The sequence below is a fragment of the Simochromis diagramma genome, unplaced genomic scaffold (assembly GCF_900408965.1).
Source record: "Simochromis diagramma unplaced genomic scaffold, fSimDia1.1 OVJJ01000646.1, whole genome shotgun sequence".
Lineage (NCBI taxonomy): Eukaryota > Metazoa > Chordata > Actinopteri > Cichliformes > Cichlidae > Simochromis > Simochromis diagramma.
Genome location: NW_024387279.1, coordinates 4,183,632 through 4,204,659, shown reverse-complemented (window position 1 = coordinate 4,204,659; position 21,028 = coordinate 4,183,632). Strand labels below are relative to the sequence as shown.

Genomic DNA, 21,028 nt, shown 5'->3' with positions numbered 1-21,028 from the left:
GTCTCCCTGAGGAATGTACAAGCCCAGAGCAGGGTTTGAGGCGTTTTCTGCACAGCTGGTGGTTAGATAAGTAATCCTTTGGCAGGATTCATAGCGGTGAGGGAGACCTCTGATTGTCTCTATGCCTGTCAACAGAGTTTATTATCGAGTACGAGGAGAGCCACTGGGAACCAAGCAACTGGAAGGAGCTGCTCCGAGTACCTGGGAACCGCAACTCTGCTGAGCTCAAGCTCAACGGCAATGTCGACTATTGCTTCCGAGTGTCCGCCGTGAACGCTGTGGGAACCGGGCGTCCTAGCGAGGCCACAGAGAGATACAAAACTCCTCCAGAAGGTCTGAGTTTCCTCCTTTCATCGCTCAGTATTTACCAGTAGTACCTTTTGTTAGGGTCTTCCAGCCCACTTGATACGCTGCTGCTCTGTGAACTTTAAAACACTCAGACCTGCTACATAATTGATTCCATTCTTGTTGAAACTCTGCTTTCTCGTGTGCCTCGTTCACTGGAGATTTCTTCCACTAACAATGCTGACAAAATCTATACTCCTTTTCCTCCACAGCCCCTGACAGGAACCCTGAAAATATCAGAATCGAAGGTCATTTGCCACATGAAATGGATATCAAATGGGAGGTAAGAAATAGACTTTGGTCTTTTTTATTATCTTCTTTCTGCAAGTTCTGCGACGTGGCCTACCTTTACGTAGCACATTATTCCCATCGTTATAGTTTTGAGCAGTCAAAGAATTTCTGAGAACAGAGATAAAGTTTTATCAATGTTTCATAGGCTATTACCAATAGGAATTAAAGAAACAGAAATGGCCCATTTATGATATTTCACTCTAGAGATCTTTAAAGAAGCCCTTTTCTGGAATGTCCATGAATGAGTTCCTCATTCAAGGCTGCTCTCTGTCTTTGATTAGAAAGAGAAAGGAAAGCTATGAAGATAAAAAATTTCTTTTTAACACTCACAGTCATATATTGGCCTTTATTGTAGAAAGATGAATCTCTCCTTCACTTATTATCCAGTTGCCTCGTCATGGTAATGTAGCCCCTGAATCCTGGATTCATGAGCTCTCCTACTGTTAATGATTTGCTTTTGTGGATAATGGTATCTCATTCTATTTCTCACGGTCTGACTTCTGTGACGAGATGAATCTTTTCATCTATAAAGTCTCAGCAAGCACTATATCAAAGAAAAGCCTTGCTGCTAGACCAGGTCAATTGTTCCATTGTTTTATTAGATGGTGGGATAAAGCATTGTTCCAAGCAATGTTCACCGGACAAGTCATTTTTTTCCCCCTATGGAAGGAGTGACATAGCGTGGTGAAATATAACAAGTATCTTACGCAACTGTGAAAGTCTCAGTGAAACCCACTCCATTCTTTCTTTTCCTGCTACAATACAGCCCCTGTTACCCATTGAGCACAATGGTCCCGGCTTGGAGTACAAGGTGAGTTACAGACGACAAGATGTGGAAGAAGACTGGAAGGAGAACACAGTGAAGAGACACTCATTCGTGGTGAGGAACACCCCAACTTATGTTCCCTACGAAATAAAGATCCAAGCCAAGAATCGTCAGGGCTTTGGACCTGAGCCCAAGTTAGTGACTGGCTATTCAGGAGAGGACTGTGAGTATAAGTTAATTTTTTTTTCAGTATTCACAATAAAATGAGAATATGTTATGGGAAAGGGGAGTTTGAAGTTACTTCCTAGCAAATAAATATTACTGCAGCCGTCCTCCTCTCTGTGGAGCAGTTTTTTTTTAAGTTATTGTTTTGGTAAATACAAAACACATGGCATGGCTAAAAATGCCCTTCTAAAAAGAAAAGTTGGGAAAAATAAGCTGGCTTTTGCTGCAGTTTGTTCAAAGCTAAACAGAAAAGAAAAAATGAACATGTTTAAATGTTCTAAACCTCAGAACATTTAAACATTTTTTCATTTTGCTTGTGCCCACATGACCTTTGGCAAAAACTTTCACTTTTTTGGCCTTTGTTAGCTTTATGCTAAACATGGAAAGAATTTTTGCTAGGTTTTCTAGCCACCTAACCAGGCCGAGGGTCAGACCCAGGCTTGCCACTCTCAGCCATGCAGCATGTGAGCGCATGCTGAACGCATTGAGCTAAACTGGCATCTTTAAATGCGTAAAATTGAAAAGTTGTTTTGAGTGCCCTTACTCTTGAAATAAGCGAAAAATAATCTTATTCTCTTTCTGGAATTTCAGCCAAACCATTGTCATATCCTGTAACTGAAAGCTCAAGATGAGCTGAAATATCTTAAGAAAACGTTGGACATATTTTCCTAGAATGAGTTTAATTTTGTGCAGTTGTGCAAAACTTGCTTGTTAAGAATGTTTTCTTTTTAGACAAAAAATAAGAAAACATGTTCATAAACAAGGTTTTTTTATTTTCTTGAAAATCCTTTTTTGCAGTGTGCTAGAAGAAGAAAGCACCGTGTACTGTACTTTTTACTCTTTTTCTTTTGTTTAGCTTTCTTTTGGATTTGTCCTCAGGAGGTCACCTCAGGTCATGACACTTTCTCACTGCTGTGTCCTGAGTAAAATGGGATTTTAGGAAATGTAGCACGTGTTTTTGTTTTTTGTTTGTTTTTTTCATTTTTTTGTGACTCCAAGTAGAGTTCCCTCCTCGTAGGTGTTCCAGTAAATCAGTGATCCCTAAATGTAAGCAAGCCGAGTAGTACTTTGTATTTTTGTGTTGTTTGGGTTTGTTTTTCCTTCTCTCACTTGCAGCCTATTGTAGATTATAATGTGTGTTTGCCTTTGCAGTTCCCTCTGCTGCACCTGATGATGTAGCTGTGGAGGTGATGAACAGCTCCGTGGTCAAGGTTAGCTGGACACGAGTACACAAGGACAAGTTACATGGACATCTGGGAGGCTACAGGGTAATACCTCAAAACCAGACCTTTGCTTTTAGACACAGTTTAAAAGGAATGGCACTGACCTTGCTCTAAACATTTGCTTCTCTCACCTCACTCTGTCTCCTTTACTGGTGTCCAGCTCAATGTTTTCTTGCTTACAGCACCAGAAAAAAAATCACACTAACTCAGTCAGCATTCCTTCACACATGTACATATGTATGATGTTCAAAGTTTGATATCTTGTAGGCACTGCTGAGGATGTCTCTGTGTGCCTCCTTCCTGATGTAGATAAGTTGGTGGCGTCTGCGCAGTCTGGTGGACTCAAAGAAAAGTCCCGGAGATAAACACACGCTGGCAGTCCCCGGGGATAAGAACCACGCCACGGTACCAATTCTGACGCCCTTCTCCGAGTACAGCCTCATCGTCATGACCTTCAACGGGCGGGGCAACGGCCCAGGCAGTCATCCCGTCAACTTCAAAACCCCAGAGGGAGGTAAGATTGTGGAAAAACAGCATGGAGTGTATTGATTCACAACTACTGAAGGGAAAATCTAATAATAGCCAAGTAAACTGGGTTGCAGAATTTGACTGCTTGCTGTGTGTGTGTGTGTGTGTGTGTGTGTGTGTGTGTGTGTGTGTGTGTGTGTGTGTGTGTGTGTGTGTGTGTGTGGTGTGTGTGTTTGTGCACGCCTTTGCAGTCCCAGAGAAAAATCATGATTTCAGGGTCACAGATGTACAGAGGCACACTGTCTCTCTGGCCTGGAAGCCGCCGTTGGAGCCTAATGGGATTCTCATTGGCTACCTCCTTAAGTACCATCTCAGTACGTATTCCTATCCCTCATCCTTACACTTAATCAACACACATATAATGGTGATGTTTCTGTATTGCTGTGAGAAGATGATGTGTTTTTCAGCTTGTGTTTAATAGAGTTTACCCTCAGCTTGTACTCTGTAAAGAAAACAAACAGGCCATCTATTTCACTGACTGCATATCGGCTTAACTGTTTCAAACCTTATCCTCTACACAATACTGCACTGCAGACAAGTATGTGCAGTACCTGAACAGTTTCTTGGGAAAAGAAGAAAGTGGTGATTGTCTAACCCATGATCCTTTACACAGAAAGAAGAATCGCTGCTCTGCTCTAATAAGGCTGGGGTCAAAGTGTGTGTATAGGAACCATGTCAGGGTGGTGTCTACTGGCCTGTGTCATGATCGCGGCTCGGCTAGTGCTGAACAAGGCCTCTGAGTCACAGTCTGTTAAGGTCCGGTTTTACTGACCCCATCCTGTCTGCAGGAAACGTCCTCAGCATAGCTCTGTCCCAGGGGACATCATCCCTGAACACATCCCACGTGTGCACACACTGTGCTGTCCTTAAATAAAAGTCATAACGAAGCTAATGACTAACTTCCAACAACGTCTTAGTGCTGCATTTCCCGGCTAATTGAGTTTGATTTGGCGGCAGCACAAAAAAAGGACCCGGCGTCACGCAGTATTTCAGGAGAGGACGTTTTCATTGTGCCACAGCAATAAAGCTGATGGACTCTTTGAAGTGTGACTTTTTTCTTTTTTTGAAGTCCCCTTGAAGGAAGTCATGTGCGAAACGTTGAGGATAATGCAGCCAGCTGTCAGTGTATCATCAGTGACACAAGTCATCTCAAGCTACGGCGCAGCTGTTTAAGACTATGCTCGTCTTCACAGCAGCCTTTAATAGCTTCACATTTCACCGGTTTCACAAGAGGCCCCGTTGTAACACACTGTTTAACGCAAGCCGGATCGACGCTGGGTTTAAAACACTTAAACTAACCTGCTTTGAAGTAACACGTTTTTAGGATAAAGCCTTTCGATGGTGATAACAGCTCGTGACTTTATCTTTAACTAGTGCAGTTCCCCTTTAGAGGGAGAGTAACCCAAATTTACAGATGTCCCTTAAATCTTTCACGCGTACGTAATCATGAACCTGCTGATTTGAAAAGAGGAGAGCCTGAAGGATACACTCACTGAATGTGTCCGTGTGTGTGTACCTGTTCACTACGTGGCCGCAGGTGTGTCTATGTGTGTGCGTGATCCCCTCCTCCCCCCCTCACAGATTGGACAGCTGCCACTCTAGGGGAAACACTGATAACAATTTTTTTTTAAAATACCCAATCTGAAAACTGCACAGCCAAACAACCTCAAACTCTGCTCTGCACTTTCTTGGATCCACTGCAGTACCACTGGCAAATTTGAAATGGAAAAAATAAACTGTCGGCAGGGGAAAAACATAAGATCTAGTTGTGTGGGACACACACCAGGAGATGTGGAAATCATAAACATTTTCCCTCTACCTGCAGTCAGTAACAAGTTTTTATCAAGTTCTTTTCTGAATCACTTAAAGCTTGTATGAATGTAAAGACTGAGTAAAGTCACCCTCATAACTTGAGTGGGTGGCATATAGTCACATTGCCTTAAAGAGCTGTTAACCCGCTCTAAAGCCCGGGGCATCATATGTCAGTACAGGCTAAACACCCGTCTGACTGTCTCTCAGGGAGCTTGACAAGGCAAAGATAAGATTGTCATAAAAGTACAGATGGGGGCTCATACTCAACCTGTTTTGTCATATTGAAGTCTTTAATCCTGAGTACACAGATCATTTCACTGTTATGCACTGAAAATCCACTCAAGGCTTCATAAAATATCCACTTTATTTCCAATTATATGTGATGCAGATTGAGATAGGCACATATTTTTGAGCACTTAAGACCGTTCCAGTGAAGTTTGTACTGCGTTGAACTACTATATCGACACGAGTGGGAGTTAAAAATGACCTTGGCTATAACACAGTCTGTTTTTCTCCCATTTGAGCTAAACTCACACTTGCTGTCAGGTCACATTTCAGTGCTGGAGAGTCTTGGTTTGCTTTACGCTCCTCAAAGCCAACTGCGTTTGGCCCGCTAGGCTGAAGAATATTTGGAAATATTGTTGTTTGTCATTAGTGGAAGCGCCAAAGTCTGAAGCCTTCCGCCAGTTCACTCCATAAGATCATACGGACCAGCTGTCAGGTCCGAGTTTTGCCGTAAAAGTGAGAAAGTAATGCCACCGCAAGGTGGAAACATGATGCTTGTGGCCTCTTTTTTTGTACCAGAGTTGATTGCATAATATACTAAAATTCGAGTGGTTTTGTCCCTGGAAATAAAACTGAGCAAAAAAAACAAAAAACTAAAGCAAATCAGGATGTCTGATAACAGCGGGTGGCATCCAGGCAAATAAGAGAAGCAGACCAATACATTCTTGTCATTGTTTCTGTTGCCTTCTACCTGAGAGACGTGGCACCTCTTTCACAGCAAAGGTCACCTCAACACCTGCTGTGTTTGTTTTTGTCACAAAGAACATGAATGCCACCTCCCTACCTACTGGGCTGCTTTACGTAGTGAAAAATGAGATCCCATCACAATGTAGGCAGAGAGCACACACCCAAAACTCAAACAAATTGCAACCATAAATTAGTGGAGCACAATTTTCTTTTTTGTTTTGTTTCAGGTTTTTTTTTTTGTTAATGGAGACATTATAGAGGGATTAATCCTGAAAAAGCAAAGGACAAGTTGCCTCTTTTTTTAAAGCCCAAACAGGAAATGTACAAGCCAAAATGACAAGTGACATTTGCTTTTTCTTTTCTTTTTTTGGCAGAGCTGAAATGTCCCGTGATTGTCAGTTGGAAGTATTTTGAAAGGCCACTAGAGAGTTCTCCAAAAACAAGGCACAGTCAAACATTTCACTGTGTGTCAAAATACTGGAGTCATTCAGTCAAAAGTTAAAAAAAAAAAAATAGAAGAACAAAAAGACACTGGGTACAAGGAAGGAAGAGCAGAGTATGGGATAAGAGGGTAACGACAGTATGATATCAATCATGTCAAAATTAAAGAAATCAAAATTCTATATGTATGGATAAACTATCATGACCAGAATTATTTTGGTATAGACATTATATTTTAAGAAAAGCTGGAAAGAATGGTTTTCTAATGTGGAGGCTTAGATGCATGTTCATGTGTGGTCACATCAGTAGATCAGAAAAGTAAAGCAGTTAAACAAATATGTTGTCACTAAGACACAAACTTCTTTGAGTTTCATCAGGCTGTATACAGCGTGCACAAGTACTTCCAGCAGAACTAATTGCTGACACCTTTTGGAGATGGGAAAAAACAATGTGGGAGTGTAGTACTAATATAAAGTATGCTGCCTGTCAGGCAAAAACACCTCTTCAAATGTAAAAACAAACTAGGTAAGGAAGCTGTGTTTTCAAGGGACTGAAATCTGTGAAACAAGTGTTCTTACTATGGTACATGTATCAAATATGAAGATTCTGCATAGTTACATTGTATGATACTTGCTGTGTATGAATTTAAAATGAGTGAGAAAATTCCTCTTGCGACCACAAGCTGTATATTAAAGGTGGATGAACCAGATGCAATGAGCAGCATACAGGAAGAACGTGCTGTGTTTTGGACTATTGGAGAACATGGAGAATTTACGTTTCTGTCACGACTAGTTGCTAGCCTGTACTGACCTTTGTACATCTGTGCTGCATTTCTGAATATAAAGTGTGGATAGCTACGGCAAGTTTTTTACCTTGAACCTGCAATGTACTCCTGGTAATTGGGTCGGATTGAGGTCAGATCACAGTCACGTCATAAACAAACTGCTCTGGACCAACCCGTCCAAAGTGTCTTGATTACTGTGTTCACGTCTGCACAAATGAACCACACCAAGGTGTAAAACGAACCAGAATCCAAGTTAAATGAACTTGAACACCACAGGTGTGAAAATACCCTAAAATAACTACCACAGGAGCGGTTTCTCGTTGAGAATATCCACATGATCATCAGCAGCAAGACACAGCAATGTGAGGCTTCACAACAGGACTTCTCTAGCCAGTGGGTGAAGTCACAGTGGCTAAGTCTGTATTTTATATAGATGCTATGCTTAATACACTGTAGGTGCAGACAATCCTGATATTTTACAGTGTACGTAATGCAGTGTAAGTATAAGAGTTTTTCCCTTGTTGTTCCTTTGCCTTCTGTTAGGTGACTGTGACAAAATACTTACATTTACGTATTTTTTTTCCTTGCCTTACTTCTAGTCAATGACACAGAAGAAGTGGGACCACTGCAGACAGTAGATATTAGCAAACCTGAGACCACCACGTGGATCCTGCGTGACTTGGAGCCTTTGAGTAAATACAAGTTCTACCTGTGCTCCTGTACCACGGTGGGCTGCGGGCCTGACGTCAGCGACGAGTGCACCACCACCCTGGAAACAAGTGAGTGATTGAAGGTCCAGAAAGCCGAGTCGATCGGGCTTTATGTGTCCGGATAAGCTTGCGTGGGCGTGGGACTGGTTGAGCGTGGCGCTTTCTCAGTGGGGGAACATTGGGAATGCGGACGAGCTCTGAGGAGCGCAATTTGCTCTGGTGAACCGAGGCTAAGCAAAGCAGGTGACAGAGTCATTTTACCATTTCGATGTGGCATTGAACTAGTGCAATATGATATAAGCCTGAGCAGCCAAGCTTTTCATATCTCCATGTAAGTAATTTTTGTGGATAAACAATTTCATATGGCTGCAGTGGAGGTTTTCATTTGTCACTGTCATGAGAGAGCAAGTGCTTATTGATTGGACAGAGAGCGTGAGCTATGAAACAATCAGCTGAGAAAGAAAATTGCTTTGAGCAGAAAGGAAACTCAAGCTTTTATTACTGAATTGTGCAATCATGAAAGAGTTGCCGGGTAAGTCATCATAATAAGCCAGCTTGTAACATGTAATCTTTGCCTTTTAATTACATATCATTAGTCGAGGTCCACACACCATACTTCATCTGGCTCAAACTCAAGCCAAGCTCCTGTGATTGTGGTCGGTGGTACGAGTGATTGAAGCAGGAAGCTTTTTGCAAGTATCACTAAATGCGCTGTAGTCATAAGAAATAAGCAGGTGGCTCTTTCAATACAAATGGACAAGAAAATGAATGTAGTATGTCACTCAGGCTGTGTTATGTAAAAGCAGAACTCTCAACTTTGAAGTGCAGCACAGGTGCTTAATATGCAAGCGATTACTTATTGTTTACTGTAAGAATCCTCACAATCACAGAAAGACACTTAATTGGCTCTTAGGGGTTGTTTATTTGCATGGTGGGAAAAAAAAACGCCGGAGAGATGATTACAGGAAGAATGGCTCATTTTATATGTATTGAGTTGCAATTTTGTCAGACTATTACATGTGCGGGGGAGAGGTTCAAGGTCTGCGCATGAAAGCTATTTGTGGTAACACTTCCATCACTGTGTGCATACGTGTGTGTGTGAGGATTTGTCTTAATGGTCCTCTGCTTGCTTTCACATATGCCACTAAAATAGTGCATTGCTTTGAGATGTAGCTTTGATCATGCAGTGTGTATTATAAATGTGCCTGTGAATGTGGACGTCTGCTTAGCCATGCAATGCTTGTCCCTTCTGTCTTTTTTCTTTTTTTTCTTTTCTGCAGCTTCCATTTTGGCTCCTGCTGTTGGCCTCAGTATGTAGATCTGTTTATGCAGCAACTGTGGCATGTCATATGTACACATATAGAGAGCGTCAAACTGCTCTGAAATAGTGATAGAATAACTTTCATGTTAGTATGACATGCTCACCATTTTGTTTATTAGTAGTGCTTGCATGCTTTTAGGTTTAGAAATATGGATGTGTGTAGCTGCTGTAGGGCTGGATAAATCATTGGGACTTGACTGTCAAACATTTGGACACTTTTTATTTGTCCTATGCAGAAGTTAGCAGCCCTAAACACTCAGCCTCTCTGCACATAATTGACCTTGTCTGCTGTTTGCCCTTGCCATCAGCAGAGAGCACTCTGATGCCTCCTTTCATTAGAAAAACGTCAACTTCTTCTTAGATAAAGTTTTGCAGCTTCCTCTCTAATAACAATTGGTAATGAGTAACCTAATTATAAATTCATATTAATCTTGGCTCATTAGCAGCTGTAAACGAATATTGACTTTTCTCCTAGCAACGGCAGGCTCGGTGCAACAAGCTGGGGTAATAAATGATGCCTTAAGAGCCAACCGCAGTAAGAGCATCAGACACGCCACGAGCTCGTCCCTTTTTCTTTCTTTTTTTGGACTGGAGTAAAAATTAAAAGGCACATCTCAGAAGTGTGAAATACAGTTTTGAAACTCTAGATCGTGTTTCAGATTGCATAGTCACTAATTTTAGAGTGTACTTAACAACAGCATGCATGCTAACAGTAGACGATAGCACCTCAAGCCCTTGCCCCAATTGATAACCACAAGGTCTGTCTTTTCTTTTCAGGCAAGTCAGCTTCCCCCTCACCTCCAAGCACTCCAAAGTCCCCTGTGACCAAACCCACTCGTTCCACCATAGGTAGAGCCACAGCACTTTCTGACACAGCAAAGCCTTAACTGTACAGCATCGACAGCAAAGGCTGAGGAATAAATGCAGAGGAGCATTGACTATTATAATGTGATAGCATCTTCAGGAATTTTTTTTCAACTAGTTTGTAATGTAAAATGTCAGCCATATTGTACTGTAAGCTTTCATTTCTCTGCTACACCACCGGGAAATCTAGCATACTAGATCTATATCCCGATCCCACAGTGTGGCAGTGGAGTGCAGTCACTTGAACAGGACAGATATGTCTAATTGTAAGTGATTGATTTGTTGGGCCCCATTCAGCCCTCTGTGTGGCAGTGTATTGACCCAGCAGTCACCTGACATTTCCATGTAATCTTCAACTGGGTAAACAGCAACACAGCTCTGGGACAAGAAGAGGTCCGGGGACAGAGAGAAAACAGCAAGGAGAAACATCCTCCTGAGCCATGCAGAGAAGTATGAGCTCATACTGGGAGGGTGATATTTACAGGACACTGAGATAAGTGGAAGCTGTTGAAAGCTCCTGTATCAGAATATTTTCTGGTCTCTCCTTATTAAAAAAAAAGATTTCTGACTTTGAAGGGGTATCTTCCAGGGCATTCGTTCCCTGCTGGGTGAGCAGCTGCTTTCTGCAGAAGGTAATAGCAAGCTGAGGAACATGGTGACAAAACACGGCAGCAAGCCTCTGGATATTTTTAACTCAGATTGTCTATGTCAGTCGAAGTCATCACACACTTGCAATGACTAGAATTGCTATAGCTGGTGACTAATCCATCAACATTAGTCAGAGAGTGTCATTTGCAGTTGTTGGGATGGACAGCCCAGACACAGGTGTTCTTGTGAACTGAATTATCACCTGAGCAAATAAAGCACCTGAGCTTGAGGCACAGATGAAGATTTGCATGTTTGCTGTGGTGAAATGAAGTGGATTGTGCTTTGTTGACTAGCTTAGACAGCTGCTGTCAAAGCACACGTTTCCCATACTAATCATGCTCATCAATTACTGTTTTTCCCTCTTTCTCTGTTTGAGGATAAGAAGGATAAAATCACCTTGATAGGTATGTCTGAGGTAGATGAAGCTAGAACACACAAAATATTTTCACGGACCAGCCTTTAAGGTGTCGCGGATAATTACAACAAAATAAAATGATACGACCAAGACAAAAACTGTGATATTTTGTAAATATAATAATAAACGCAAATCCACTGTGTAATTGTGTAACTTTATTAGCAGCGTCCTCCTGAAATGTGCCAACAACACTGAGAGATGGCACATTTCAGGAGGAGCATTTCCTCTCTGCGCCTTAATGCTCTCTGGTCACTATGGTAATGCGTAAACATTTCTTTCAAAATAAGACACACAACTACAACGCGGGAAAAGACCCAGACTCGGAAACCGAGTTAATGATAAAAACCCTGAAAATTTCACACCCGAGCCTCAACTTTCGGCCCGGTACCAAACGACTCACGGACCGGGCGTTGGGGACCGCTGCTCTATGTGCACGCACTTGGCGACTGTGGAGAGGAAGAACTCCCCTTTAACAGGAAGAGAGCAATAAAAACTGGATTTGTTTAAGCTAATTATTAATCTGAAAACTTTGTGAATTGATTAATTCACTAAATTAAATTAAACACTGAAATATTTTTTTCATTCAACATTAAAGCTGAAAAAGCTTATCTGCTTGTTGAGTTTCTAATAATTTGCACTTTACCTTGAGTTACCTAGAAAAATGCCCAACATTGTCTGGCTTCAGCTGCTGGGATTACTTTTTTTGTGTTTGTTCATTTTCCCATTTGATGAAATACAGAAAGGCAGTGACACCGGTTTGGCTAAAAACTGTTTTTAACACTTTAAAACTTCCAGGACTGTGAAATAACCATAATAAATCTCAGGGGAAAAAGTGTCTTATTAACATGTTATAGGGGTAACTTGACTTCATTCCCATGTTTCATTCATTTCTGCTTGTGTGAAATGTCCATCATGCAGCAGTCTTTGGTGTTAAATCGCTCTTCAGGTTTTAGTAGATTGCCATTCAGCTTTGCAGGCTCCACCTGTGGTTCCATTTCCCTATCCACATTACTCTTGTCCTGTTGTGAGAGTGACCCAACGTCCCCTTCTGTCAGACGTAATTGATGCCTAGTGTTAGGAAGGAGCACGCTTGCCTCTTCCTTAGAAAGCATCCTTTATCCTGTAAACACACACGATTGCTAACACTTTGATCTGCTTTGTCCTCTACTAACCCTTCTCTGCCATTTCTCCATTTCTTTTCCTCATCTCGTCTTATCCCCCCGTCAGTCCCGACCCTGTTTAATGTTAGCTCTGCTGTTAGCGACAGCTCTGCAAATATCAGCTGGAGATCTGGAGGAGAGCATGCTGAGTTTTATATCACATATATGAACAACCGTAAGCTCAATCTCTGTTGGTTTATGAGTAGAGTAGAATGAAACAGTAGGTGACACATCTGCATCTTTGTGTCTTTTCAACCATTTCTACATTAGATAAAGGTGGTTGTGTGTTTTCATGTGTACTGACACACTGTTGATTATTCACCCCTCTGCACAGGTGAGGGTCACTGGAAGATAACAGAGGCCTTAAACACCTCTAAGACTTTCCACATCATTGACGGCCTTGAACCTGAGACTGAGTACACTGTGCGCCTTATTCCTAACAGCCGGGTTTATAATTCTAGTATATTTGAAGATGTTATCACTACAGGTCCAACAGGTGAGGAAGGGGACAAAAAAATGGCTTAAAGTATGAAAAAAGCAGAACTAATTTACCTCCCTTTTAAAGAAAAAAAGAACAGGTGCAACTCGCGTGTCCTTGAACGGTGACTCAGGCTGCGATGTGTGGTCGTTTACGGTGTCACGAGGATTTAATTTGGCTCACTAAGAAGGAATTACATTTGTACAGCGTTCCTTACTTGATTAATTAGACAAGCAGGATTAGCTGTTTAATATTAATATTGGAGCGTTTCCATCAGCGGCGCGCCCTGCTGCCTGCTGCCTTTGCATCAGATAGGCTCCGTCGATGTAAACATTCAATCAAGTGTCCTGATGAAAAGGCCAAGGCAAGTCAAAGTCACCCAATATTGTTCTCCTCAGGTCTGGCCAGCATTCACGGAGGAATATCTACCAAGGGCTGGTTTATCGGGCTGATGTGCGCCATTGCTCTCCTCACACTCATTGTGTTGATCGCCTGCTTTGTCAACAGAAATAAAGGAGGGAAGTATTCCGGTAGGTCCTCACTTTACAAGCACACACGCTCATCACCTTGCTTGAATACTAATTGCTGCTCAGAGCATCATTATAGTTCCATTTTGTTGTTTGTTGACATGAAAAAAATGATCAATCATCCCAGAAGCCATTACCAGAATATGTATGATGATAGTTTTCCCCCTTTTTTTTTGTTTCCCCGGCCATTATAATGCAAATTTATACATAAAATAGGCTGCTGAATTGAAAGGAAAATAAGCATTTGTACTGTATGACCAGCATTTGAATTTTGCATTATTTTTCCAGCCAACAATCTAAACAAAGTGCAGAGCCCACAGCGAGACAAAATGCAAATGCTGCACATGAGCAGGCTGCATAGTGAATAGTGACAGAAGCTCTGTGGTATCTCAGCACTAGTCCTCCTACTGGGGACACGAGAGTCCTTATCAGCTTTATTATTCACGGCTAATGGCCTTCAGGTTTGTCGTCTGGCCAGCGATCGTTTCACTCGTCAGCAGAAATAAAGAGCGAGATGCAGCTCTGTCCTTTGTTTCCTCATTAAGTTCTCATTAGCGACAACCTTTTCTTTCATTTGCCTGAGCCATGTGTTTTTTTTCGCCTTCTCCCTTCCTTCGCAAAAGGAAAACATTTAGATTTAAAAACATAAACCAATGCTTAATTTTTTCCTCTTTAAGGAAAAAAAGACCCCCAATAAATACATATATATACATATAAAAGCAAAATTTTGTAAGCTTATCTAAAGCTTGCATTGATCATTGGTGAGTAAGTGTGGGGAATTAGGGACTGACGCTCAAACTTATTCAGATAGTGTTAACAGTCGGGGGACGCAGTGATCTTCACTGGCAGTCATCTCTTGAGGAAATGGCTGATATCTCCTCTTTATTTTGTGAGCAGTAAAAGAAAAAGAAGACCTTCACCCAGACGTGGAGTCGCAGGGCATGAATGACGACACATTCTGTGAATACAGGTAAGTGTCACCCTCAGAGCGCCGTTTCATCACCTCGCTGCAATTCACGCGTAACTGCCAACGAATTTCTCCTGTATTAGCGGTCTTATCCATCTTCTCCTCTCAGTAATGTTTTTTTTGCGCTTTTCCTCTCACTGAAAAGACACCCCAGCACGCATGAGGTTACCATGGAGCCTCACACTTCTTCAGCTGAAGAAATTTGATGGACTGAGTAACTGGAAAGTATGTGATAAACAGCAGTAAGCTGTTTACACGTCAATGTTGTCAGACTAGTAGCATCCCTTCATAGGAGGTTGTGATCATAGATACGGTGTTGTGTTGGTGTGTTGTGACAGATTGCATCATAAAGGGAGCCACGGCACCGTTCACAAGTTGCCATTTTCTGTCCGGATGGAGTTAAACGCGAGCTGCCCGGCACACAGCAGGACACTAAAACCAATCAGTGTAATTGAAAGCAGCTCATCTCCAGGGCAGTAATATCGGGGCACGTTTCATTAATCCTTTAGTGGTCCAATTCATAACAGTCTAACGCAGTATGAGTCCCAGTGTAATTCTCCAATCAGTGGGATCTGCACAGCACAACAAATGCTGATATGATGAAGTCAAAAGTGGCTCAGTGTGACAGCATTTAGACTTTGTCATGTTCGCTTCAGGAGCTAGGTGGTAGCCAATCAGGTTTTCACTGATTGGCTGCGTTTACTTAACTAGTCCAAAGAATAAACTAGAAATGTGCTAGTTTACTTTCTTGCAGGGACTTAGATGAGAAGATTAATACAACAGTTTGGAGTGAAAAATAAAGAAACTGTTAGCTTAGCACACAGTTTGAGTCAAAGCTGAAGCTGGTACTGCTCAGCTAAATTAAGTGCTAGTTAACCTTCAACCTCACAGTGACCACAAGACTACAGAAAGGCACTGGCCTCAGGCAGGAAATAATGAGGTCAGTAACCACAATATATAATCTCAGATGTGGGTGAGTGTTAATAATGAGATATTAATTTATTTCATTATGGAAAGATTGGTGCCGAACAGCAGTACAAATGGAACGGGTACAAATGATTAAAAAAAAAAAAAACCCAACAAAACAAAACTCTATGAGTGAAGGAAACAAAGACACGAATGATACAGGTGCAAACATTTGGTGGTTTGTGATTATTAATTTGTGATTTGTGATAAATTCATTTTTAGAGTGCAGTGTGGCCCAGTGCGCTGGTTTAGCACAGAAGCAGTGAGAATCTTACAGATAAACAGTAACACGTCCGTACCATCTTTGATTACCCAACGTTTTCATGGAAGATGCAATGATGAAGACTATAAATAATAAAGGATAAAGAGGGACTCAAGTTGAGCATGTCTATAAGCAACGCTCCTGTAAAAGCATGTATTGGCAATGCCTGTTATGTGGACAGTTATTTTGGAGGTCCATCTAAATAAATGGAGAAAGAGCCCAAACTTGATTGATGAAGTAAACCTAACCTGGATCTGTTCAATGATAAAAAACAAACTTGGATGATAAAGATTAAATCTCCCTGGCACCACTGAACTGTACTTCAGCTGAGCGTATGCAACAGTGCAGCAGCATGACTCTAATGTTTCCCAGTTTGGCTGGTGATTGGCTCTTTGATGGCAGAGGCATTTTAGAATACTCCCATTGATTTCTACTCAAGTCACTGAGTGCCAAGTCTGCTCTCTGCTGTAAATCACGTCACTGTAATCTAGGACAGACAGAAAATGGCCCCAACCAAAGTTTCAAGTGTTTAATAAGGTGGCTGCTATTCACTTTACTGAGCTAAAAGTCATCAGTTTTTGTCTCGACATCTATATTTATCGAGCATATCTATCATTTTCTGCTCTCAGAAACTATTCACATCCTCTGCTAAATCTAATGCTCTGTCGTGTCCCAAAAACGTAATGGCTTCTTCATTTGGCCAATCACGTTTCATGAAGTTTGGTTAAGGAGTTGCTTCCATAATCTCCTTAGAATCAGCCTATGGTTGAATTCATGAAAAGCTAGCTGGTCCACCGTGCTCCTGTAGTTGATGTCAAAAGCTCTGTCAGCAGAATTCCCTTGACAATATTACACAGTACATCCTTTGTAATCGTTTCACTGTTGTCTTGCATTACAAGACCACAGCATGTGTGTAGCCTCACCAGCACCAGTTTAATGCACCTCCTAATATCTCATTTGCTCTCCAGTTGGCACTTGATCAAATGAGGCGCGTATGCTCATGTTTTAATTTTGTTTCAACACGTGCATCTTTGTGATTATAACCCATTGGTCAACCAGAGGTAAAGGATAATGTCAATCACAGAGGCTCACTGTAGAGGCAGCAGCACCTCTCCAACAAGCTACAGAGTGAAGCCATGGGTGAAATGAGGTGCTTCTAAATCCACTGTGCTTCTCTCGCAGCGACAACGACGAGAAGCCACTGAAGGGCAGCCAACACTCGCTGAGCAGGGAGATCAAAGCGGTGGAAAGCGGGGACAGCATGGTGGACTACGGCGATGAGGACGCGCAGTTCAACGAAGACGGCTCCTTTATTGGCGAGTACGCCGGGCGGAAGGAGAAGAGGGCGTCCGCTGAGATCAAAGCCACCATTCAGACCCCGGCATGAGGAGCAGAACGGGCCATCCAGTTTCCACGAAAGCTGTCGGAACAAAAAAAGAAAAACAGGAAACAGACATTATTCATGCGGAGCGCAAGTTCTGTGTCAAACGTAATGTGTCGTTGCCAAGTGCACACTGCCATTCTCATTTTATACAGCTCTGTTTTGTTAAGTTGCAACAGAATGACCATTACTAAATACGGTGTATATATAGTGTATATTGTATGTGTGGAGTGTCTTTTTTATAATTATTATTACTCAAAATTTTAGAGGGCTTTGTTTTTATTTCCTTTCCTTCAGCTGCAGTACTCTTTGTACTCCCCTCTCCGCTGTGCATCGTTATATGCAGCTTTGCCTCTGGTGTCACCTTGTAGCAGGCCACAGACAAAGTGGGGATATCAAGTTGATATTTTTTCAATTGGAACGTATATTACTGACCTTTTATATTTGAAATGGATTCATTGAATATGATGTAAGATGTGTATAAAGGTTTGCTTATTAACTTATTTTTTTCCAGTGGTTTTATACCTGACAGAATAATAAGACAGTTCACATATCATTGCATATTATAAAGACCACTTCCTGCTCCTGAATCTCCTTGTGATGTTAGGATATATTATTTAGTTGTACCTTGTTTAGAAACATTTGAGCTGTTAGTTTAAATCACACATTTACTGTAACAGCCAAGCGGTGCTTCAGCAGATTTGGGGTAAAAAGTTTCAGAAATGTAATCTATTACAGGTTGATATCATTAAATAACTATACGCATAACCCAGTCTTGATTAAATTGGATTTAACCACCAGTGTGTTGAGTTTTACAAACCAAGAATGAGCAGATCAATACAATTTATTGTCAGTTTGTTAAAAATAAAGCTGAGATAGGGGAAAGAAGTAGCCCTAGCATACAAAGAAAAACTTAGGAATGCAATATGGTACAAACATGAAGGATGTGTTGATCTTTTCATTAGTGAGGGCCTGTTCCTTTTTACATTGCTACTTTATTAAATTAGTAATACAATGTCAATTATTTTTTAGAGATGATGAAAAAATATCAACAAAAGCTAAGGTTTTTTTTATTTTTTATATGTATCCTGCAAATGGAAGCTGTGGCATCGCTATGTCACTGTCAGAAGTACCTGCAATGGATTACAGGCTTCTTTTTGTCAATCAGATTACTCAGTCTGGTTTTAATATTTGCCATCCACCTGCACCGCTAATTCAGTGTGCTATAGTGAAGTGTTATATTGGTTTTGTTAAGCCCTACTTTGAGTATGCTGCCACTCCAAAACAGAATCACTTCTGTTGTTCATTAACATTAGCAACCTGATCGGGAAAACTGCAGTGTTTTGTAAAAGTTCACTCATTGCATTGCATGTTATAAATGTTAATTGGTGTTTTTCAATGTTATTAAATTGCTTTACTTTCCTACATCTGGGTAATAGTCTGACTGTCTGTCTGGTCGCAGCCATCACTGGCAGGAGATTGTTAATGTTTTCGCTACCCGCGGTACTATTTGTAGGTCCCTGCAGACGAATTCCTGACTGAAGTCTCTGCCTTTACCTCCAGCCATCAGTAAAATATGAGCTGAGAGAAGGCACTACCTTGTGAAATGTCCTCATTCAATCTGAATAAAGTAAAAGATGTCTGACAAATTGTTCCCATTTGTAGCATGACTTTAACAAATACCACACCAGGGTCAAGTCTCTGTCTGAGTCGAGCATCTTGTTAGATTACTTCGGCTGTAGGAGAGAATCTCGAGAAATCAAAGCAGTGGACTCAGCCAGGCACTGGATCAAGAAGCGGGAGCTGTAATCATGTCTGATGGTTGATAGCAGGGAGTGGAGAGTGTCAGTGTGAGGACTCTCACTGTGTGGCTCGCATCTGCCTCAAATACTCTGTCATCACTCAGCCAGGTTTGCTTTAACTGCGGCGCTGAGCGGCTGCGGTTTTCACACGTGCAACCTTCAGGTGTTGGTAATGGACCCTTTGGTAGCCATCCCGAAGGTCCTCGACTCTGGAAACAATATGAACAGCTGGATGTGTCTGTACACATGCAATCAATGTTGGGTGAGCTATTTACAGAGCTTAATTGTGCAACAGAAGAACATTGCTCTCTGGAGAGAAAGGCGAATTGCATCACAACTAGTGAAAAACAGAAATTCCTATTAGAGACATTGCTTACCAAAACACTGTAGGCTACAAACACTTGGAATCTATCAGCTTGGTGCAACATTGAAGGTTTTACACAAGTTTATGTGACACACAAATGCTAATTTACTCATTCACTGGTGGGGACTTGACTAAAAGAATTCAATTTCAATTCAGTGCAGTTCCATTATAGTTACATGGCACCAATTTACAACAACCACCTCCAGGAGGCTTTATATTCTAAGGTAACTTGCACAAGCTGCAATATTAGAATGAAACCCCAACAATCATGCAACCCTCCAATGGTTGGTTGGTTCTTGGCAACAGTGGGAAAGAAAAACTCCCTCTTAACATAGAGAAACCTCCAGCAGAACCAGTCTGCCACAACAGGTTGCAGCATAACTATGGGATGTTTCAGGATTGCCTGATCCAACTATAAGCTTAATCTAAAAGTAAAGTTTGAGTCTAGAGAGGGTTTCTATCTCCTGAATCCAGCATCTCAGCCACACAGCTATTACGACAGGTTCCACACCAGACCTCCCAGTCCACTGAAAACTAAGTTTGCAGTCTGAGAGCAAAACTCTCTGTTTGGATAATTAAGTACTTCAAGATACGACACGCCCATATTAATTAAGATTTTGCATGTGAGAAGGCAGATTTTAAATGTAGTTCTGGATTTAACAAGGAGACAATAAAGCAATGCTAAATCTGGTCTCTTTTTGCACGCCAGTTAATGCTCTCACTGCACCATTTTGGATCAAATGAAAGCTTTTCAAAGAGCTTTGAGAACAACCTCTTAATTATGAATCGATGGAGCTCCTAGTGAGGTGGCGATTAGAGGAGGTGGGTTGCATGAGTGAGAGTCTAAAAAGGAGAATGACAACAAAGATGCAGAGTGGAGTGGAGGCTGGTTGGCTCAAAGAAGGCAGGCAAGAAGATGATTGGACTAAAGTAAAGATGTCTGTACTGACATTGACAGCATGGGAAAGTGGTGGTGATGTAATGAATAACCTAGCAGGCACATGAGTGATTCCTTATTAAACTAACACATAAGCTTTATTACAATAGTCCAGGCTATAAGTAATAAATACAGGAAGTAGTTTTTCAGCATCAGTCTGAGACCAGATGTTTCTAATTTTAGTGATATTGGCACAAATGAATGAAGGCATTTCTGCACACAGATTCCACAGATTAATAAGGGTGTTTGTCATCTGCATAGCAATGATCATGTATGCAGTGTTTTCAATTGATATATTGAAAACACTGCCTAAGGGAAGCATGTACAATGTAAAGAGTAATGGAGCCAGCACAGAACCATCTGGAACTCCGTGACTAGCGTTTGCATTACTGAATTATTTCCTGTAGTTATTAGAAATTTGCAATCGCAACATAACCTGAGATGCTTGCACATAATTGCTAGGCAACAGTATATGCGCACATACCAGCACAAATATGGTCAACTTTATTTTTGTACTATTTATACTGTGTGGGAAACTGTAATTTTACATTACAATTTGTAGACACTTCTCACTTTCACCTGATTGGTCTGAATAAGTCTGCTCCGCCGTGTCCATGTGTGCTACAAGTGCTGATGATATCAGTTAGGAATTTGTTTTCCATTGCATGAGGAAATGGACATGTGCTAGGAGAGCATGTGAAAAATGTCAATTTCATCAGTCTCACAATCACTGCATGATAGATAGCAGACACCTGTTTTTAAATGTTAGTAGTGCATTTGCATGATGATATCTCTGCCCCAGCCCCATACACATTATGAATCCCCTTTATAGATGTGAA

At 41.4% G+C, this 21,028-nt stretch overlaps 1 protein-coding gene across 10 annotated transcripts in view; it reads left to right on the top strand.

Moving 5' to 3' along the window:
- chl1b (cell adhesion molecule L1-like b) overlaps positions 1-18,511 on the top strand; it is a 67,717-nt gene extending 49,206 nt beyond the window's left edge. For 5 of the 10 annotated variants that reach the window (XM_040003021.1, XM_040003020.1, XM_040003026.1 and 2 more), the window contains 14 exons: positions 136-333; positions 558-628; positions 1,403-1,625; positions 2,780-2,895; positions 3,160-3,364; positions 3,570-3,692; positions 7,987-8,166; positions 9,378-9,407; positions 10,196-10,267; positions 12,573-12,680; positions 12,840-13,001; positions 13,382-13,513; positions 14,408-14,480; positions 16,888-18,511. In XM_040003021.1, the coding sequence (XP_039858955.1) occupies positions 136-333; positions 558-628; positions 1,403-1,625; positions 2,780-2,895; positions 3,160-3,364; positions 3,570-3,692; positions 7,987-8,166; positions 9,378-9,407; positions 10,196-10,267; positions 12,573-12,680; positions 12,840-13,001; positions 13,382-13,513; positions 14,408-14,480; positions 16,888-17,092 (1,898 nt within the window). In that variant the 3' untranslated portion in view covers positions 17,093-18,511. The remainder of the gene's footprint in view (positions 1-135; positions 334-557; positions 629-1,402; positions 1,626-2,779; positions 2,896-3,159; positions 3,365-3,569; positions 3,693-7,986; positions 8,167-9,377; positions 9,408-10,195; positions 10,268-12,572; positions 12,681-12,839; positions 13,002-13,381; positions 13,514-14,407; positions 14,481-16,887) is intronic. The other 5 variants (XM_040003022.1, XM_040003024.1, XM_040003028.1 and 2 more) reach the window with 5 other exon arrangements.
- Positions 18,512-21,028: the final 2,517 nt, after the last annotated feature.